This window comes from Artemia franciscana, chromosome 15, assembly GCF_032884065.1.
Source record: "Artemia franciscana chromosome 15, ASM3288406v1, whole genome shotgun sequence".
Lineage (NCBI taxonomy): Eukaryota > Metazoa > Arthropoda > Branchiopoda > Anostraca > Artemiidae > Artemia > Artemia franciscana.
The window spans coordinates 27,414,172-27,437,406 of NC_088877.1; the positions used below are offsets into that span (position 1 = coordinate 27,414,172).

Sequence of the window (23,235 nt, forward strand, 5' to 3'; positions counted from 1 at the left end):
GACGTCACCTGATCCAGTTTTTTCAGGTGACGTCACCTGATCCATCCACAGACAGACAGACAACTTATTTTTATATATATATATATATATATATATATATATATATATATATATATATATATATATATATTATATATATATATATATATATATATATATGTTTTTAACTACGTAAAACATGCGAATATACAACATTCTTCGCTGTCCCATTGTCTGTGCATATAAATAGATTGTCAGGTTTACTGACTCTTGAACATGCAACATATAATTGTCCATGGGAAAAACAATCCGTATTCAGATCTATACCTCATTATTCTAATGATGTGTCCCTGTGTCCCGGTCGTCATTTATATTCCCTGTGTCCCGGTCGTCATTTGTGTCCCGGTGTCCCAGTTTTTAATTTCTCTTTGAGTGTCCCGGTCGTCATTTATATTCCCTGTGTCCCGGTGTCCCGGTCGTCATTTGTGTCCCGGTCTGTAATTACTATTCGAACAATCCCTGTCTCCCGGTCGTCATTATATATCCCGCCTGTGCCCCCGGCGCCCGCGTTGTAGTTGTGTCCCAGTGTCCCGGTCGTCATTTATATTCCCTGTGTCCCGGTCGTGATTTGTGTCCGGGTGTCCCAGTCTGTAATTACTCTTTGAGGTTCCCGGTCGTCATTTATATTCTCTGTGTCCCGGTCGTCATTTGTGTCCCGGTATGTAATTTCATCAGTTGACAAACATGACGTCAGTCGACAAACAACTTCATGACGCATACAGCTCAATCCTTACAATGACGTCAGTCGACAAACATGACGTCAGTCGACACACAAACATGACATCACTCGACACACACACACACAGACAACTTATTTTTATATATATAAGATACTAGCTGTTGGAGTGGCTTTTCGCGCCACCCCAACACCTAGTTGGTGGGTGCGCTTCGTGCCCCCCCCAAGCCCCCCCGCGCGCGTAAGTCGTTACGCGCCATATTAGTTACGCGCCATTGTAGTTGTGTTCCTATGTCCCACCTGTGAATATAGATATATATATATATATATATATATATATATATATATATATATATATATAATATATATATATATATATATATATATATATATATTATATATATATATATATATACATATATATATATATATGTTTTTAACTACGTAAAACTTGCGAATATACAACGTTCTTTGCTGTCCCATTGTCTGTGCATATAAATAGATTGTCAGGTTTACCGACTCTTGAACTCCCTGTGTCCCGGTCGTCATTTGTGTCTCGGTGCTTTGTTGATTGCTAATTTATATTATATTTATATTTTTTATATTTATTAATATTTTTTTAGTTTTCTTTTTCTCTTATTTTTCAGTTTTTTTCCTTTTTTTTTAGTTTTTTCTTTTTTAGTTTTTAGTTTTTTTTTTGTTTTTTACCTTTTTTTATTTTTTTAGTTTTTTTAGTTTTTAGCTTTTTTAGTTTTTTTATTAGTTTTTAGTTTTTGCCTTTTTTTAGTTTTTTCAGTTTTTTTTAGTTTTTAGTTTTTACCTTTTTTTAGTTTTTTTTAGTTTTTTAGCTTTTTTAGTTTTTTTTCTTTTTAGTTTTTTTTTTCTTTTGTATTAGTGTGAAATAATTCAGACGTCATATGCGGACAAACACGACGTCACTCGACAGACAGACAGACAGACATAACCCACAAACAACTTATTTTAATATATATTTATTCATATTTTTTTAGTTTTCTTTTTCTCTTTTATTTTTCAGTTTTTTCCTTTTTTTTTAGTTTTTTCTTTTTTAGTTTTTAGTTTTTTTTAGTTTTTTACCTTTTTTTAGTTTTTTTTAGTTTTTTTAGTTTTTTAGCTTTTTTAGTTTTTTTATTAGTTTTTATTTTTTTGTAGTTTTTGCCTTTTTTTATTTTTTTCAGTTTTTTTTTTAGTTATTAGATTTTTACCTTTTTTTAGTTTTTTTTAGTTTTTTAGCTTTTTTAGTTTTTTTTTCTTTTTAGTTTTTTTTGTAGTTTTTACCTTTTTTAGTTTTTTTCTTCTTTTGTATTAGTGTGAAATAATTCAGACGTCATATGCGGACAAACATGACGTCACCTGATCCACAGATCCACACACAGACAACTTATTTTTATATATATCTATCTATATATATAAAAATAAGTTGTCTGTGTGTGGATCTGTGGATGGATCAGGTGACGTCATGTTTGTTCGCATATGACGTCTGAATTATTTCACACTAATACAAAAGAAGAAAAAAACTAAAAAAGGTAAAAACTACAAAAAAAACTAAAAAGAAAAAAAAACTAAAAAAGCTAAAAAACTAAAAAAAACTAAAAAAAGGTAAAAATCTAATAACTAAAAAAAAACTGAAAAAATAAAAAAAGGCAAAAACTACAAAAAAAATAAAAACCGGGACACAGGGAGTATAAATGACGACCAGGACATAAGTAAAAAAAAAAACTAAAAAAACTAAAAAAATGGTAAAAACTACAAAAAAACTAATAAAAAAACTAAAAAATCTAAAAATCTAAATAAACTAAAAAAGAAAAAAAAGAAAAAAGGAAAAAAATAAAGGAGAAAAACAAAACTAAAAAACGAATGTATATACAGACCGGGACACCGGGATACAAATGACGACCGGGACACAGGGAATATAAATGACGACCGGGACACAGGGACACAACTACAATGGGGACGCCGGGGGGCACAGGGGGATATAAATGACGACCGGGACACCGGGACACAAGGAATATAAATGACGCCCGGGACACTCAAAGAGAAATCACAGACTGGAACACCGGGACACAAATGACGACCGGGACACAGGGAATATAAATGACGACCGGGACACAGGGACATAACTACAAAGGGGACGCCGGGTGCACAGGGGGATATATAAATGACGATGGCGACTCAGGGAATGGTCGATTAGCAATCACCATCAACAAAGCTCAAGGGCAATCATTAGAATCATGAGGTATAGATCTGAATACGGATTGTTTTCCCATGGACCATTATATGTTGCATGTTCAAGAGTCGGTAAACCTGACAATCTATTTATATGCACAGACAATGGGACAGCAAAGAATGTTGTATATTCGCAAGTTTTACGTAGTTAAAAACATATATATATATATATATATATATATATATATATATATATATATATATATATATATATATATATATAATATATATATATATATATATATATATATATATATATATATATCTATCTATATTCACAGGTGGGACATAGGGACACAACTACAATGGCGCGTAACTAATATGGCGCGTAACGACTTACGCGCGCGGGGGGGCTTGGGGGGGGCGCGAAGTGCCCCCACCAACTAGGTGTTGGGGTGGCGCGAAGCGCCACCCCAACAGCTAGTAGATATATAAAAATAAGTTGTCTGTGTGTGGATCTGTGGATCAGGTGATGATCCACAAAAAAGGTAAAAAACTAAAAACTAAAAAAAAAACTGAAAAAAACTAAAAAAAGGCAAAAACTACAAAAAAACTAAAAACTAATAAAAAAAATAAAAAAGCTAAAAAACTAAAAAAACTAAAAAAACTAAAAAACTAAAAAAACTAAAAACTAAAAAATAAACTTAAAAAAAGGAAAAAACTGAAAAATAGAAGAGAAAAAGAAAACTAATAAAGTTAAGAATAAAAAAAAAAAAAAAGATAAAAACTAAAAAAAAAAGTAAAAAGAAAAAACGAAAAAAACTAAAAAAGCTAAAAAAAGGTAAAAACCAATAAAAAACTAAAAAGAAAAAAAGGAAAAAAAAACTAAAAAAAACTAAAACTAAAAAAAAAACTTAAAAAAAAGGAAAAACTGAAAAATAGAAGAGAAAAAGAAAACTAATAAAATTAAGAATAAAAATAAAAAAAATAAAAAGATAAAAACTAAAAAAAAAAGTAAAAAGAAAAAACGAAAAAAACTAAAAAAGCTAAAAAAAAGGTAAAAACCAATAAAAAACTAAAAAGAAAAAAGGAAAAAAACTAAAAAAAATTTTCATCTAAAAAACTGAAAAAAACTAAAAAAGGTAAAAACTAAAAGAACTAAAAAAGAAAAAAAAACTAAAAAAAGGAAAAAAACTGAAAAACAAAGAGAGAAAAGAAAACTAAAAAAATATAAATAAAATAAAAAAACTAAAAAGATAAAAACTTCAAAAAAACTAAAAAGAAAAAAGAAAAAAACTAAAAAACCTAAAAAAAAGGTCAAAACCAATAAAAAAAAAAAACTAAAAGGGGAACACTGGGACACAAATGACGACCGGAATACTGGGAATATAAATGACGACCGGGACACAGGGAATGTTCAATTAGCAATCACCATCAACAAATCTCAAGGGCAATCATTAGAATCATGAGGTATAGATCTGAATATGGATTGTTTTTTCCCATGGACAATTATATGTTGCATGTTCAAGAGTCGGTAAACCTGACAATCTAAATAAATGACGACACTCAAAGAGAAAGCGACCGGGACAAAAGGAATGTTCGATTAGCAATCAACAAAGCACCGGGACACAGGGAGTATAAATGACGACGACCGGGACACAGGGACATAACTACAAAGGGGACGCCGGGGTGCACAGGGGGATATATAAATGACGATGGCGACTCAGGGAATGGTCGATTAGCAATCACCATCAACAAAGCTCAAGGGCAATCATTAGAATCATGAGGTATAGATCTGAATACGGATTGTTTTCCCATGGACCATTATATGTTGCATGTTCAAGAGTCGGTAAACCTGACAATCTATTTATATGCACAGACAATGGGACAGCAAAGAATGTTGTATATTCGCAAGTTTTACGTAGTTAAAAACATATATATATATATATATATATATATATATATATATATATATATATATATATATATATATATATATATATATATATATCTATATTCACAGGTGGGACATAGGGACACAACTACAATGGCGCGTAACTAATATGGCGCGTAACGACTTACGCGCGCGGGGGGGCTTGGGGGGGGGGGCGCGAAGCGCCCCCACCAACTAGGTGTTGGGGTGGCGCGAAGCGCCACCCCCAACAGCTAGATATATATATATATATATATATATATATATATATATATATATATATATATATATATATATATATATATATATATGTATATATATGTATATATATATATATATATATATATATATATATATATATATATATATATATATATATTACTTCAAATTGACCACAGTATAATTTATACAAGCTAGATGGCTATTTAATTACTTGTTCTTGCAGAGCGTCCGGGCTGTCAACGGTGATGGGCTGACGTCGACATCAAATGTTGACATACTAATCGAAGATGTAAACGACAAAGTACCAGAATTCATTGAACAACCTTACGTCTTCAAAGTAAAGGAAAACGAAAGAATTGGATATATTGGGCGTGTCAAGGTATTATAAATTGTCTCTACAGTGTTGAAAAGCTAATAGAGCAAGACAAAATATTAAGAATTTCTCGAGTTGTGAAAGTGAGCATAAATAACAAAATTTGCTAGGATTAAAGACACGCCATTAAAAAGGTTAATCGTTTCAGTTGTTTTTTGCTAAATGCTAATTGTTAAAAAGTGTCAGTATCTTTTTGGGGATAACCATTAATATTGTCAAACATGATTTAATTTTTACATTTAATGGAGCTATAAAATTAATATGTGACAAAGTATTGAGCCTACAATTTGTACTTACATACAACGGTATATGATGCACTGTGCATATAAGTAATACTTGATGGCAATAAGGTCGGATCATCCAAGGACTGACCACCTCTTTGGCTTAAGCATTTTCCACTGTTATGCAGTTTTCCGTTGTTAGTTGTCCCAATTGTCCTTACGAACCCGTCGAGCCAGAATAAAGGGGAAAAGGGTCGTCCAAACTCTTGGATAGCCGCCCGCCCTGGTTCTTTTGTCACAAGTATTGGCTCGTCTTACAGTAGGCTAATATTCTTTTGATTAGCCATTTGATTAGCCATATAATTTTAATGTTTAATTTCTTATCGAATAGTTTGTTGTAAAAAACCGTAAGTAAGGAGCGACTCGGGCTAATGGTAATCAAAACTCTAAAAATCCAAGTTTTTCATAGCAATATGTATATCAGAGGAATCGTAATTAATGGATGACCTACGAAAAAAGAGTGGGCTGAAATGTCAAAAATAGATTTTAGGGTCACTGTTTATATTTTTTCAAGGGGATATATTCAAAAATATATTATCTTTAGGTGACAATCTATACTCTTCTGGGTGGCTTAGCACGTGAAATGGATCTTTTATATTGCACTTGAGATATTTTCGGAACTAGAGGGGAATTGTCCCCCTCCATCACCCCGTTTTCGGTTTAATAAGACATTCTTCAGAACGAAGGGGGGTTAGGAGGTAAATTCTTCTCTCTGTATATTTATCTGAAAGACATCTCACTGAAATTTAAACAATTAGGGCATAAAAATGCCCTCTGGTATTTCAAGCCCTCTTCCTACCACCCACAGCAAGATTGTAAATTGACGCAACTGTTATGAAGCCAGAGTGAATCAAGTCATTTAAATGGAGCTTAAGGGATTCAATACTTTAAATTCGCAATAAACTTTTTAGTTTGCGTGGCTAAACTATTTTGAATTAATTGAGCGGTCTTGCCACACCTTGTAGAGCTTAGATAAGTGATCCGAATGAACGATAGAAAACTAAAAGCCGATATGTACTTTCCTGGAAATCATAGAAAAGTCATTCGGCTTCCCCAGTTTTATGCCAGAGATAGAAATATTAAGTTTTAAATAAAGTTACCTCATTAGAAAGTCGGAATTTCGTGTTTTCGATTAAACAGAGTAGAATTTTCGCTTTGAAGTTCAGAAGAAGGTATTTTCTAAAATGTTCTAGGATACCTGCTTGGAAAATCAAGGAGGCCTACTCGTGCCTCTATAAAGAGGCGACACACGACAATGTTAAGCGATCTTCGGTTCCAGTGGTCGCAGACGGATGGGGAGGGATGCATTTCGTAGCCCGAGCTCCAACTAAGAAACCTGCAAAATTTCATCCCCCTCCAACTTTTTCTTCATGGGGAAAATCTGGCCGAAAGTTTCGACCTGTCAACCCAAGCCCCCCTTTAACGTTGTCCGATCGGGCTGAAATTCACAAGTTAAGGTCCCCTAGGGCCCAGGAGCTTATCCGCGAAATTTCAGCTTGATCCGATAACTCCTTCCCTGTTTTCCAGAAACCACGCATAGCCACTTAAAATTCATTTACTTTTTTTTCCTAGACGCCTACAGGTCACATCCGACATCGGATCTGGGTGTACGAAGACTCATTCGATGCGGAATTCTCCGAGTAAGTGCCCATGAAAGTTTCGTAGGAAACTCTTAACCCCCCGAAAGTTTCGACCCTCCAACCCCCCCCCCCCCCCCACCCCTTTTAACGTTGTCCGATCGGGCTGAAATTCACAAGTTAAGGTCCCCTACGGCCCAGGAGCTTATCCGCGAAATTTCAGCTCGATCCGATAACTCCTTCTCTGTTTTCCAGAAACCACCCATTAGCTATTTAATTAACGGATTTCTCTCCATAAGAGCCCATGTTAATTTGAAATTTTTAAAAGCTATTGAGAAGTTATATTTACACACATGCAAGTTATTAGCTCAGTTGGTAGAGCGTGAGACTTTTAATCCTCGGGTCAAGGGTTCAAGTCCCTTACGGGCGGTTTTTTTTCACAACATCAAAAAATTTTTGATAACACCTGGACAGCTTATCATTTGAGAGATAACAGAATATTAGCTTCTTATGAGCAAAAGAAACATTTCGGTCATTCTATCTATTTTTTTTTCTATTTTATACAATGATTTAAAAGCGGGGGGGGGGGGGTTCCTGTCCTAATTCCTGTACGAGGAGTACAGGAATCAAGGAGGCACACTCGTGCCTCTATAAACAGGCGACACACGACAATGTTAAGCGATCTTCGGTTCCAGTGGTCGCAGAGGGATGGGGAGGGATGCGTTTCGTAGCCTGAGCTCCAGCTAAGAAACCTGCAAAATTTCATCCCCCTCCAACCTTTCCTTCATGGGGAAAATCTGGCCGAAAGTTTCGACTCGTCAACCCCAGTCCCCCTTTAACGTTGTCCGATCGGGCTGAAATTCACAAGTTAAGGTCCCCTAGGGACCAGGAGCTTATCCGCGAAATTTCAGCTCGATCCGATAACTCCTTCCCTGTTTTCCAGAAACCACGCATAGCCACTTAAAATTCATTTACTTTTTTTTCCTAGACGCCTACAGGTCACATCCGACATCGGATCTGGGTGTACGAAGACTCATTCGATGCGGAATTCTTCGAGTAATTTTCCTGGAAAGTTTCGTAGGAAAATCTTAACCCCCCGAAAGTTTCGACCCTCCAACCCCCCCCCCCCTTTTTAACGTTGTCCGATCGGGCTGAAATTCACAAGTTAAGGTCCCCTACGGCCCAGGAGCTTATCCGCGAAATTTCAGCTCGATACGATAACTCCTTCCCTGTTTTCCAGAAACCACGCATTAGCTACTTAATTAACGATTTCTCACCATAAGAGCCCATGTTAATTTGAAATTTTTAAAAGTTATTGAGAAGTTATATTTACACACATGCAAGTGTTTAGCTCAGTTGGTAGAGTGTGGGACTCTTAATCCTCGGGTCAAGGGTTCAAGTCCCTTATGGGCGGTTTTTTTTCACAACATCAAAAAAATTTTGATAACATCTGGACAGCTTATCATTTGAGAGATAACAGAATATTAGCTTCTTATGAGCAAAAGAAACATTTCGGTCATTCTATCTATTTTCTTTTCTATTTTATACAATGATTTAAAAGCGGGGGGGGCGGTAGCCACCCAAGTTCCTCTCCTAATTCCTGTACGAGGAATACAGGAATTATTAAATTACATCCACCATGGATTGTAGAAAAACGTACAGAAATAATATGAAAAAAACTTTTTTCTTAAAGAGTTAAAGAGGCTGCGTCCCAAAGTCGAACCTTAAAACGTACAGGAATTAGATGAGGCAGTTGGGGGGCTGCCGCCCCCCAACCCCCCAGCTTTTAAAGACTCTTTTGTACAGGTTTTTTGTTTTTTTGCTAACCCCCCGCTCTTGGCTTCGGAAAGGCCCTCTTTTAATTAACAAAAAATTGAAATGAATGAATAATGGAATAACTTCGAAAAATGTTAAACACAAGAGGACAGGAGAACCATTGCGCCGAAACTAGTAATTAGTAACAATGAAGTCCCCCCACAAAAAAACCTGTACAAAAGAGTCTTTAAAAGCTGGGGGTTTGGGGGGCGGCAGACCCCCAACTTCCTCATCTAATTCCTGTACGTTTTAAGGTTCGACTTTGGGACGCAGCCTCTTTAACTCTTTAAGAAAACGAAGTTTTTTTCATATTATACTCAAAAATAAGGTCAAAGGAAACATAATTTGGGTAATTTGGCAGGTTTGGGAATTCCCTGTTATGCTCTCCGCCTTGATTTAGAAGCTTGCAAACACAGGGGACGTAAAATTTCATTGTCTTTTAAATTAAATTTTATAGTCAATTCACAGGTTCCAAATAGCTCTTGATGGTGTGTAGTCCCCTGGACTACACACCAAGATATTGAATCGTCACATTTTAAGATATTGAATCGTCTTAAAGATAATTGCTTATAGTAACCGTTGATTCTGTATGAATAGCATACAACTAGTTCTTGGTGAATGGCTAAATAAATTTTGTTTTCAAATGAAAGTAAAGAGTAAAATTAAGACTTAAAACCAGTTTTGAATTATTCCGTATATAAGTTTTTTAGGGTAAAAAAAAAGAATTTCAATTCTGAATCACTTTGGCCCTTATAGCCTGGTAAACGACACAGCATTCGCACGGCATTCTGATCAATGGATAATTTTTCTGAGCTGTTTTGACGGGCGTTTTCGGGCTGAAAAACCTCTTCCTAGCTAATTTATCTACTATGGGTTGCCTTTCCGTAGTAGCATAACGGAATGAATATATAATGAGTCGGAGGTAATAGGCTTAGGACTATCTGTACAGGATTTCGACTCTTGTTGATAGAATAGCATCGCCAAGTGCTGAAAACCATGTTCTGACCAAGATGGTCCAGGATTGCACAAAGCCTTCACTCATATTGGAGGTCCCCAAGGACTTCTTGCTGTCCAATTCTAAGCCGGCTTAAGCGCCTCGGTGTTGACTTGAGAAGGTATGTTGATCCCCGTCCTACACTGATACCCTGGATCATTACTTTTCCTGAGGCAAAACAATTTCAATGATTTAAAGAACATGAAAAATGGAATTTGGAATGTTACGATATCAAGAAATTACTATCGTATCGACATTTTGACTCACGAATTCAGATGATCCGAGCTGGACTTATTAAGTGTTTCAGAAACTCATATCCCAGGGGTAGGAAGTAGGAAATTAGGGGATATAGAATTTTTTTTACTCAGGTAGGAAGCATAGGGTACATAGACAGGAAGTAGGGTTTATGATGAAGAAGGAAGCTGCTAAGTCTTGTTTAGGCTGGGAATGTATTAATAATAGTATACTAATCTAGGGTGTCAGTTATAGTAGTATACGTACCTGTTGAACTGACTTACGGAGATACAAGTGACTTAGATGAATTTTAATTGCACTTATAAGAGCAAATAGATAGGGCCCCAGGTAGAAATATGGTGTTTTTATTAGGAGATTTCAACGTCCATGTCTGTAGATATAGGGATATAGGGTATCTTTATTTATGGCCTAAGGCCTTGGTAAATTTGATGTAGGAAAAGAAAACAGTAATGGCTACAAACTTCTGCAATTTTGTAGGCATTACAATCTAGTTATTACCAATACGGTGTTTGGTATAAAATGGTCCATAAGTTGACATGGTATTCACGTGATGGCGAGACAGCAAACCTTATTGATTATGTTATTGTAAACCAAAGACTAGCAGGATCAATACAAGATACTACGGTATATAGGAGTGCTGTAAAGTAAAGATCGCCATCTAGTAGTGTCTAAGGTTAATTTAAAGCTGAAATTTTGGAAGGGTAACTACATGCCGGGAAGTTATGATGTTGGTAGACTCCAGGATGAGGATTTGAGAGAAACTTTCCAGGAAGAGATGAAAACTAAACTTGAGAGTTTAAAATGTGACAATGTGGAAAATGGTTGGAATGATTTTAGAAAAACAATTTGTGAATTTGTTGATGGTGTCTTGGAAAGTTAAGAAATTTAAGACTGTAGCTAGGAATACTAGTGAATAAGCTTTATGTTTAATAGAGTGGAGGAGGGGTTTGTATAAGAATTATCTGAGTGACAGATAATATGAAAACAAAAGGAACGTAAAGAAAGTGGAGATAGAATTAAAATATGAACTAAGGAGGTGTGAAGTGGAGGCCATGGATAAAATTTCCGAGGATCTGGAAGATGGAGCTAGACGGCATAATGGTAAAATATTGTACTGGCATGTTAATAAATTGAGAAGGAGTTGTGAATCCGGACTTGTCTCAGTTAAATGTAGGAACGGGGCCGCAATTTATGGCAAGAAAAGAGTTCAAGAGAGATGTGCGGAACATTTTAGAATGTGCTAAATCGCGATAGAGTTGTAGTTTAAGATATAAACGAAAATGCAAAAGTTTGTGCTACCTTTGATGTGAAGGAAGATTTGTTTTGTGAGGAAGAATTAGCGACAGTACTAAAAGGACTAAAAATAACAAGGCTTTATGTAGTGATAGTGTGGTAAATGAGTTTCTTAAATATGGTGGCTTTGAAGTTGGAAATAAGTTACTAAAGATTATGAATATGACTTGAAAAAGGAGAAGTACCTAACGATTTTATGAAAACCTTAATTAAGCCACTGTATAAGAAAGGCGATAAGAGTGAGTGTTATTATAGAGGCATGAGTCTGGTCTCTGAAGGTAGCAAATTACTTAGTAATATGGTGCTTTTAGACTAAGAGATGCTGTAGACAAAGTTTTAAGAGAAGAACAGTGGGGTTTTAGAAAAGGTAGAGGATGTGTCGACCACATTTTCACTCGTAGGTTAATAATTTAGATTCTGCTGATAGAAGAGCTTTAGCAGAGGTCTCATCCTTACATGGTATACCAGATATATTAAAGTGACTAGTGCTATGTACGAGAATAATACTGCAGCGGTTTAAGTAGGAAATGAGGTTAGCAGCTGGTTTTGTATTAAATAGGGAGTTAACCAGGGCTGTGTTGTGTCCCCTTTATGTGGATCATTTTGATGGACTTTGTCTTAAGGAGCACAGGAAAGGCAATGGGAGACCACGGAATCAAATGGGGAGAAAAAATTCTCCTGGACTTAGATTATGCTGATGATTTAAGCATCCTAGATGAAAGTGTGAGCAAAATAAATGAACTTTTAGAATTTTTTCAAGTTCAGGGTGCTAGAATAGGTTTGAAATTAATGTGAAGAAGACTAAGTCACTAAGGCTAGGAATAATTGAAGATGGAAAGGTGTCGTTGGGCAACGAAAAGATTGATCAGGTTGGCAGCTTCACTTACCTTGGTAGTATTATTAGTAAAGACGGTGGGAGCAGTGAAGATGTTAAAAGTAGAATAGGTGTTTAATATACATAGGTGTAAAATACTCGAGGTTTTTTTTCACAGTTAAAAAAAAGGCTTGGAAGAATAGGAAGATAATTCTGTTAAATAAGATTAGAATATTGGAAAGTACAGTGATGGCAGTGGTCAAAGATGACTCTGAAGCATGGGCGCTCCGATAAGTGGATGAAGATTTGCTAGATGTTTTCCAGAGAAATTATTTACGGGTTGCTCTGGGTACCTGGCTGACTGACTGTATTTCAAACGAATAGGCTGTACGAAAAGTGTGGCTCAATCCCGCTTTCTAAGGCTATAATGAAAGAAAGGTTGAGATACCTAGAGCACGTTCTGCAGATGAAGGATGACAGATTGCCGAAGATTATCCTTTTCTGCACACTGTCTAGGGCTAAATGGAAAGCAGGTCGTCCTCGTCAAACTTTAGCTTAAAGAGCGAGGGATTGAGAAGGGAGAGAACTATCTCATATACGGAGTACTTTATGTGTTCTCTTAGCTTTAATGTTGCTCTTTATTTTCGGTTGAAAAACTTGTTGGTTTAATTTAATTTCTGATTATTTTTTTGCCAATAGGACCGGCAAATTTCCTTCCCCCCCCATTGAAAATAAGCCCCCGTAAATTCACCCACCTTCCACAGGAAATCCCCCTTCCCCATAAATTGTTTCTATATTTCCCGTTACCAAATACTAATCTATATATATAAAAATAAGTTGTCTGTGGATCTGTGGATCGTGGATCAGGTGACGTCATGTTTCTGTGTCGGCTGACGTCATGAAATTAGTTGTCGTCATTTTTGTTATGACGATGCTTAGTATATTGTAAAACACATTAATTTGGTTAATAATATACCATTTAAAACACCAAAATGAACATGCTGGAGTAGTCACTCGGTGAGAGAGGGTGTCAGAACGGAGAATGAAGGTCCCAGGTTCAAATCCTGGTTAGGCTAAAAAAGGTAAAAAACTAAAAACTAAAAAAAAACTGAAAAAACTAAAAAAAGGCAAAAACTACAAAAAAAAATAAAAACTAATAAAAAAAATAAAACAGCCGAAAAACTAAAAAAACTAAAGAAACTAAAAAAAGGAAAAAACTTAAAAAACTAAAAACTAAAAAAAACTAAAAAAAAGGAAAAAACTGAAAAATAGAAGAGAAAAAGAAAACTAATAAAATTAAAAATAAACATAAAAAAAAATAAAAAAGATAAAAACTAAAAATAAAGTAAAAAGAAAAAACGAAAAAAAAAATAAAAAAGCTAAAAAAAAGGCAAAAACCAATAAAAAACTAAAAAGAAAAAAGGTGAAAAACTAAAAAAAAATTTAATCTAAAAAACTAAAAAAAAACTAAAAAGGTAAAAACTAAAAGAACTAAAAAAGAAAAAAAAACTAAAAAAGGAAAAAAACTGAAAAATAAAGGAGAAAAAGAAAACTAAAAAAATATAAATAGGCTAAAAGTAAAAAAACTAAAAAGATAAAAACTTCAAAAAAAACTAAAAAGAAAAAGAAAGAAACTAAAAAACCTAAAAAAAGGTCAAAACCAATAAAAAAAAAACTAAAAGGAAAAAGAGGGAAAAAATTAAAAATTTATTTCATCATATACCAATTCAAAAACGAATGTATACCGGGATGACGACCGGGACACAGGGAATATAAATGACACAACTACAACGGGGACGCCGGGGGCACAGGGGGATATAAATGACGACCGGGACACCGGGACACAAGGAATATAAATGACGCCCGGGACGCTCAAAGAGAAATCACAGACTGGGACACCGGGACACAAATGACGACCGGGACACAGGGAATATAAATGACGACCGGGACACAGGGACATAACTACAAAGGGGACGCCGGGGTGCACAGGGGGATATATAAATGACGATGGCGACTCAGGGAATGGTCGATTAGCAATCACCATCAACAAAGCTCAAGGGCAATCATTAGAATCATGAGGTATAGATCTGAATACGGATTGTTTTCCCATGGACCATTATATGTTGCATGTTCAAGAGTCGGTAAACCTGACAATCTATTTATATGCACAGACAATGGGACAGCAAAGAATGTTGTATATTCGCAAGTTTTACGTAGTTAAAAACATATATATATATATATATATATATATATATATATATATATATATATATATATCACAGGTGGGACATAGGGACACAACTACAATGGCGCGTAACTAATATGGCGCGTAACGACTTACGCGCGCGGGGGGGCTTGGGGGGGGGCGCGAAGCGCCCCCACCAACTAGGTGTTGGGGTGGCGCGAAGCGCCACCCCAACAGCTAGTTCGTAATATAAATATACGAGGGCCAGAACCAAGGTACGATATGTTTCTTTTGGTGTTACTTGGTTGTTTTACATTTGTTTTTTCATAGGCATGTATTTTGGGGGTGATACCTAGCACGGGGATACCATAGCGAATTTATGGTAGGCACACCACTTGCCTGGGTAGGGAATTTAAAGTGCCGAAACCCTATAGGCAAATGTGTATTCTCCTGATGAGCCCTTGTGTTGGGTTGTTGCCTCTGATTTATTTGTCTTTTTCTTTTCTTTTTTTTCATATTTGGTAAATGATGACTTATACTTACTTACGACACGACTGCCTGTCCATGGATTATTCTTTATGGTTGATTGTGTATGGCTATGCTGTTTGACCTATGTGATTGTATGGATGAGTAGGGTTAAGGCCTCATTCAAGTACTGATCTATATTAATTACTAATGTAGGAAAACAGTCTTCCTTTTCTCCTTCTGTCTTTTTTTTATGTGTTTGTGCTGTTGCATCGGTGATTTCTTTTTTCATTATATGTAAACAATGGGCAAATTCCATAACTGACATTCCTTTCATCAGAGGCTGTTTGGGGGCCTTGAAACCTCTATAGCAATGTTTTCTGATATGCTGAATCTGATGCTGTGGTTTTCATTAAAATCCCTTGACTTGATAAATTCCTTTGAGGGTATTTCCCCCTTTTTTTAAAAATCAAGCACATTTTCTCAGGTTCGTAGGTTGAAATGGATATTATGAAACTTGATAAATTTTATATATTTGGAATAAATATGAAAAACTAAGTTTTTTAATCTGTTAATTGCTATCGAAATTCCATTTTTTAGAGTTACAGTTACTAGTGGGCCGAGTCGCTCCATACTTACAGTTGGTTTTCAAGAAATGTTTGAAAAGATTAGCCCATGTCAGAAGCACAAAAACTCTAGAAAGTGGAATTCTTGGAACAATACATACAAGGCTATCTAGTTGGATTTTCCATATAATTGAAATTCGTGGCTTTAAGTTGACCTTGAAAAGTTACCAAAAGAAGAAAATTTATAAAGTTCAGAAAAACCAAAAACAGAAAAATTATGGATCTGATGCGGATGAATATTGCATAGTTAAATTTTCAATGCCCCATAGTAGAATTTCCAAGTTCTTAACTAAGAAAATACGTGTTTATATTATTTCCGTATTTTTCTTTTTTGTTGAAACGGTATATATTTGTTTGATTTTTTGTTAAATCAAATAAATATTTCACAGCATAAACTAGCTATATAGCAATTCTATTAGTAATTTTTGCTATTACAGGCTATAGATGGTGATCAAGGAAGAAATGGAATGATAACATATTCTGTAGTACCCAATGACCTAATACGAATTGATCCAGTATCAGGAGAACTTTCAACAACTCGCTCCTTAGACTATGAAAAGGAACAGGTATTTGTTTAAAACAGCATTCTTATTATAATTAGGTTTTCTTATTGAAAAGAAATAATATCTTTGAATTACAACAACAAAGGTAATGCGGGGAGCTTCTCTTATTATTGTCCCCACATTTTCTCTTTTAGAGCCTTTTAAAGATTCCAATTATCAACCATGAACTCGTGGTTTAACGGTAAAACAAATTACTTGATTGAAACTAGCAGACTGTTTCACAAGTTTGAGGAAAAGATGAAACAAAACCTTTGAAAATGGTCAATCGTGCTCTGATTGAAATTTATTATTCGTTTAAAATATGGGGTAGCCCTATTCCAAGCTTTGGCAATACTACCAAATTAGTTTTAATGCATTCCTGGTTTCAGCAATAGCTGCAATCTAGCAAAAAGCAAACCACAGCCCAAAGTGACCGTAAGCTTAAAAACGGGTTTGGAACAAAATGTCTAGAGGGAAAAAAATGCTATTTGAAGTTAATCAAGGAATGGTAATTATTTTTTCGATTAATTTTAATGGTAAAAATTTATTGCAAAAATAGCTTCAGACAATTTAAAAAAAAAATGGAGTCCCAAAAAATGGTGTCAGATCGTAATGAAATTGTACTATCTGAACTACTATGATGAAAAACTCTGTACAGAAGAATCAGAGTCCCCACTTTGAAAAGCAACGAAAATCACTGTTTTGCTTGGGGAGCACTGATGTGTCTCGGTTTTTATTTCTTTTTTTCCCATCCCACGGGTGACCGTATCAAACCAGTGGCAATAGAATATTAGGAGAGGGCTCACTCGAAAGGAAATTGCTATATTTTGCCAATTTTAAGTTTCAAGAGAGATGGTGCTAAAGCAAAAGCGATTTTTTACCATTTTGTGTGACATAATCCCAAATTAGGCTCAAGGGGGTTTAAAATGGCATACAATGTACATCCAAAGACAGTGGATTTTATGTCACTTGGTATTTATCAAGTGATATATAGCGATCGCAAATTCTGTCGGTCCCAGTTTTGCTAGTTTAGGCACTTCCAGATAAGCTAGGACAATAAAATTTAGCAGGCTTATCAGGGTCCAGACCAGATAAAATTAGAAAAGTTTTTCCCTGATTTGACCATCTGGGGGGGGGGAGTGGGTGGATGGTTAATTCGGAAAAATTAGAAAAATGAGGTATTTTTAACTTACGAACGGGTGATCGGATCTTAATGAAATTCCATGGAACTCGTAACTCAGATCTCTTATTTTAAATCCAGACCGGATCCAGTGTCCTTGGGGAGAGTTGAAAGGAGGAGGGGACCGGAAATCTTGGAAAACGCTTAGAGTGGAGAGATCAGGATGAAACTTGGTGGGAAGAATAAGCACAAGTCTTAGATACGTGATTGACATAACCGGACTGAATCCGCTTTCTTTGGGGGAGTTGGAGGGGGTGTTCATTCGGAAAAATTAGAAAAATCGAGGTATTCTTAACTTAAGAACGGGTGACCGTTCGTGAGGTATTTTTCAAATTTGATATTTAGAAGGAAATCATGTCTCAGAGCTCTTATTTTAAATCCCGACAAGATCTGGTTACATTGGGGGGGGGAGTTGGAGGGGGAAACCGGAAATCTTGGAAAACGCTTAGAGTGGAAAGATCGGGATAAAACTTGGTGGGTAGAATAAGCAAATGTCGCAGATACACGATTGAAGTAACTGGACTAGATCCACTCTCTTTGGGGGAGTTAGGGGGGTCCAGGGCTTTGGCGATTCGGTGCTTCTGGACGTGCTGGGACGATGAAAATTAGTTGGTGCGTCAGGGACATGCACAAATTGACTCGATAATGTCGTTTTCCCTGATTCGACCATCTAAGGGGGGGGCTGAAGGGAGAGAAAAAATAGAAAAAATGAGGTATTTTTAACCTACGAGTGGGTGATCGGATCTTAATGAATTTGATATTTAGAAGGACCTCGTGTCTCAGAGCTCATATTTAAATCCTGACCGGCATTAAGCCTCTGATTTTCCTTTTAAATTAATCTAATAATTCTTAGAATTTTGCTAGAGCTCATGCCATATTAGCTCTTGGATCTTGGCTCTTCCGACCTCGTCACAAATGACATATGAGCTCTTAGCTCTTGTTCATTATGTAAAACCCTATGAAAGAGGTTTTTAGCCCTCACATCTTGAAAAATGGCTTTAAAGTATGACGTTAATGCTACAGTATATTTGGTGTCTTTTCGTAAATCAGCAGCTAAGAAAGGCGTAAATGCTACAGTGATCACGAAGGTTTTTTTTTTAAATTGCCACAGGGGATGGCCTTTTAAGCAACAAAAGAGATTGTGCCTCAGCAAATTGTTGTTTTTTGCTATATTTTTCCACAAAATATGGAATTCTGAGTAAAAGAGGACCAAGATGCTGGGAAATGCAAATTATAATTAATACGGTCGATTTACTCGTAGTCTAACGCCCTCGACGAGAGGTTTCGAGCCACCTCCCATCTTGAAAAATGGTTCTAAAGTAAGACGTGAAAGCCCCAGTGAGTTCTGTGTTTTTTCGTAAAGCCTCGATTGTAATGGTATGAATTCTTTAGTTACTACCAAGCTTGTTTATCAGTCATCAGCAGATGATGGCCTTTTTAAGCAACAAAAGAAATAGTGGCACGGCAAAGCGACGTTTTCTATCGTTTTGTGCCGCAAGGCACCAATTTTGAGCCAAAGAAGGTCAAAATCTTGGGGGTGCCAATTCTGAGATAGCCAATCAATTTGGCAAGGTTTCAGCCATCCCCTGCATTTGTACACCATTCCTTTTTACCTTCCCCAGGGTTTTCCAGGTACCCATTTAGGGATGAATCAACTCTGGCTGAGCTTACAGAGTCACGCCATTGACCCCTGCTCTAAACCAAATAACCAGTGACAGCAGGACTCGAACCCCGCCATCACGGACAAAGGATTTCAAGTCAAGCTTGCTAAACATCCGGCTAGAATGGCTCAGCATAATAATGGTACCATCTTAATCTCCATTGTCGAAAGCCCTTTACTGGAAGTGTACGACCTCACTTGTATTCTTCCCCTCCTAGACCCCTTAATGAGTGAAGACTAAAAATCGCGTTTTGAAAAAAAGACAAAAAACTATCAAATGAAAAAGTGTCATTTATCCATTTTCATGAAAATTATTAAATTTTGCATGCAAATTGACAAAGATACTGGTGATGGGATAACCCCTCGGGCTCTTAAGCTATTCTACAAAATTGCACAAATCTTGCGGGAATCTTTAACGAAGTAAGGAAGTAAGATCTACATTTAATGTCTTTTTTTAATTCGTCTTGGCTTTTTATAATCATTGTCTAAGCTGAAACAAAAATCTTTTTTTAAACTTTTTGTGTGGGTCTAAAAATTAGGAAAACAAATAAAAATGAATTTAAAACAAAGTATTTCTTACGGAAGTACAGAGTATAGTTGGAATTTAAAACAAAGAAAAATTAAAGCTTTGTAGATAAACGCCTGGCATATCTACATAACTCCTCCACATAAAATAACTCGTGATATATTTCAACGTCTGTAGGATAATAAAACACTGCGCATTCTTGACACCATAAAACTAAATAATAATAAAAAAAAGGAACAGAAACTTTAGAGCCGAAAATTTTGAGAGTAAATTGCTGAAAATAAAAGACTGATTTATAAGTGTCTCATAGGTCTTCTACGGACCATGAGACTGGTAAGTCTTAGCACACAATTATAATTTTCTAAAAACTCAAGTAAGCTCACTTTTCAGTAAAGTGCTAGTTAAAAATCTAAAAAAATATCGTTTGTTTCATTTTAGGAGATCATTTTGGAAGTAATAGCAACTGATAATGGTCTTCCACCGTTATTCTCCACATCACTGGTCACTATCCTAGTTGAAGATACAAACGACATTCTACCTGTTTTTAACGAGTCTTTGTACGAAGCGGATGTGCCTGAAAATGAAGCAAATTATCCGATTGTCACTGTAGAGGTAAGGGTATTTATTCTGATCTGGTATTATACTACAGTCGGCAAAATAAAAATCAGAATGTGGAAAAAGCGACATTTATTTGCACGTATTCAGTGTTATTGGGAAGAAAGTTTTCACCATTTAATAGCTTATAAAAGTACATTTCTCATATATTTCTCATAACTTGCATACTAGTAAAATTATTCAAAAAATACATACAGAATAAGATTTGTTCTATCCATATTGGAATCCCATAAGTCAGTGAAAATTAAATACAAATCTGGAACAATTACAGATTCTATGGGCCAGAGGTAGGTTATAAAACAGAGTGCTTTATTTGTTCCTAAAACCAATATATATATATATATATATATATATATATATATATATATATATATATATATATATATATATATATATATATATATATATATATATTATATATATATATATATATATATATATATATATATATATATATATATATATATATATATATATATATATATATATATATATATATATATATATATATATATATATATATATATATTATATATATATATATATATATATATATATATATATATATATATATATATATATATATATATATATATATATATATATATATATATATATATATATATATATGAGAATAACGTATCTGCGGTTAAAATAGAAAATGAGGTTAGTAGACCGTTTGGTATTGAAGCAGAAGTTACTCAGAGTTGCGATATATCCCTATTTCTAGAGATTATTTTGATGGACTCTGTCCTAAGGAACGCAGCAAAGGCTATGGAAGAACACGGAATCAAATGGGGAAGTAAAACTCTCCGACTACTTCGAGGATTTGAGCATTCTAGATGAAATTGTTTGTGAAACGAATGCATTTTTGAGATCCTGAGAGTCTATTGTGCAATAATAGTCTTAAGAATTAATATTAAGAAGATGAAGTCACTGAAATTGGGAGTAAGTGAAGGGGAAGAGGTGATTTTGGGTACCCAGAATATCGATCAAGTGGACAGCTTCACATGCCTATATAGTATTAGTAGTAAAAACGGTTTGTGCAGTGAAAATGTTAGAAGCAGAATCGCCAAAGTCCAAGGTTTTTTTTTTCATATTTGAAAAATGTTTGGAAGAGTAGGAATATGAGTCTGCGAAACAGGATTAGAATTTCCAAGCTACAGTGATGACAGTGGTCAAATGTGGCTCTAAAATGTGTGTGCTCCGAAGGAATGAGGAATATTTGCCAGATGTTTTCAACATGAATGTTCTACGGATTGCTTTGGGTATCCAACTAACTGACTATATTTCAAACAGATAGCTCAAGAAATAATGTGGTTCAGTTCTGCTTTCTAGGTCTATGACGAAAGAAAGATCGAAATGGCTAGGATACGTTAGGCGGATGAATGATGACAGATTCCCAAAGATCTTCCTTGTCGGCAGCCATTTAGGCTCAAATTAAAAGCAGGTTGTCACTGAATGGGGTGGGAGGATACAGTAAAGAAAGGCCTAAGGGAAATTTGAACGTCATGGGATGATATAAAGAGGGAGGGTTCGAATAGATTGGAGGAGGAGCTTGCATATAGATTGAGGAGATAGATAATATATGGAGGAGGAGCGTGCGTGGCTGTGTTTGCCTCAGGCGGCTTGGGTCTGTTTGTGAGTTGTTATTGATATTTGTAGTAGTAACAGTACATGTTTATACTACTAATTTTTCTCCTATATGTTCATACTACTTTTACTCCCATATTTATCAACTAAAGTAGATGTGTGGGACCGTCAGTGTGGTTTTAGAAGTGGTGTAGGGGTTCAAAATGCACCCGCAATATTTCTAGAAATATTAGAACACCATCATAACCTCAAAAGCAACTTTTTATGTGCGGAGTTGTTATTTTAAAGGTGTTTGATAGCATATTGCGTAACCACACTTTTTTTTTCATTTTTGTGCAGTGGAGTGAGCCCATTTATAAGCCTGTGTTTGACAGGTTGGCATGGTAATTCGTCTGTGAGAATTTTTTCGGGAAATTGACTTTCAGCCCGAATTTTTTTACGTTGTGGAGTAAAACAAGGGTTAGTTCTTATCCCCGTTATATCTAATAAGACGGTTAGAACAGCCACACGGTACCTACCTCCATATTTGATTGACGGTATCGACATTGGCCACTTGTCGTATGCTGATGATATTTTGTGGTTTTCGGGTATTTGTTGCTAAGGGTGATAGGATTAGAGATTAAACCTATTAAAACAGAGTTTCTAATGGCAAATAATAATAAGGGTTTCCAGCGTCATTCAATTAGGGTTGTGCTCACTGGATATTTTTATTAAAGTTGCCGTCAAATACCTTTGGTTGCCGTTTGACCTGACAGTTAAAGCTATGCGCAAGTTGTTGTTATTGTCTGTATCAGAAAAACTTAACTTATAGCCTGCTAGACAGGGCGAAAGGTCATTTTGATAAACAAACACTTGCTATTATTTATAATTCAATATTTCACCTCATTTATTTTTTATCGTTCCATTTTTGAAGTGTTTTAGTAAAAGTTATAAAAAAAACCGTGTCCACATGTACTTTTTCCGGTTTTGTAAATATTTTCTTGGAATCCCACTATGGTTCAAAATAGGTTATATTATCCGAAATTTGGGAACGTCTGACATTACTGCTCAAATGGATCAACAATACGATCGATTCTCAAACGATCTGCATAAAATAGAATCAATTTTCCCCTTAATTGTCTTGTCTAATGGACCCATAGTTTTGTCGCCAAAGTTTTAATAAAACTAAGCTATTTATTATTAGTTTTTATGCATTATTGTTATGCCCTATTGAGTTATTATAAGCTGTTTATTATATATTCATGAGCTATTATGAGCATTACGAGCTATTTATTTTCATCCTTTTCGTTAGAAGTATAACTTTGTATTTTTCAGTTTTCTTTTCATTTATTTCCTATACTCCTATACTCTGTGTACATCCATGATTGTACTAATTTTTTAAACTAGA

The 23,235-nt window shown here is 35.2% G+C and overlaps 1 protein-coding gene across 2 annotated transcripts in view; it reads left to right on the plus strand.

Moving 5' to 3' along the window:
• LOC136036272 (cadherin-99C-like) overlaps positions 1 to 23,235 on the plus strand; it is a 105,135-nt gene that overhangs the window by 40,017 nt on the left and 41,883 nt on the right. For both annotated transcript variants that reach the window (XM_065718412.1, XM_065718413.1), the window contains exons 5-7: positions 5,278 to 5,433; positions 16,170 to 16,298; positions 20,079 to 20,252. In XM_065718412.1, the coding sequence (XP_065574484.1) occupies positions 5,278 to 5,433; positions 16,170 to 16,298; positions 20,079 to 20,252 (459 nt within the window). The remainder of the gene's footprint in view (positions 1 to 5,277; positions 5,434 to 16,169; positions 16,299 to 20,078; positions 20,253 to 23,235) is intronic.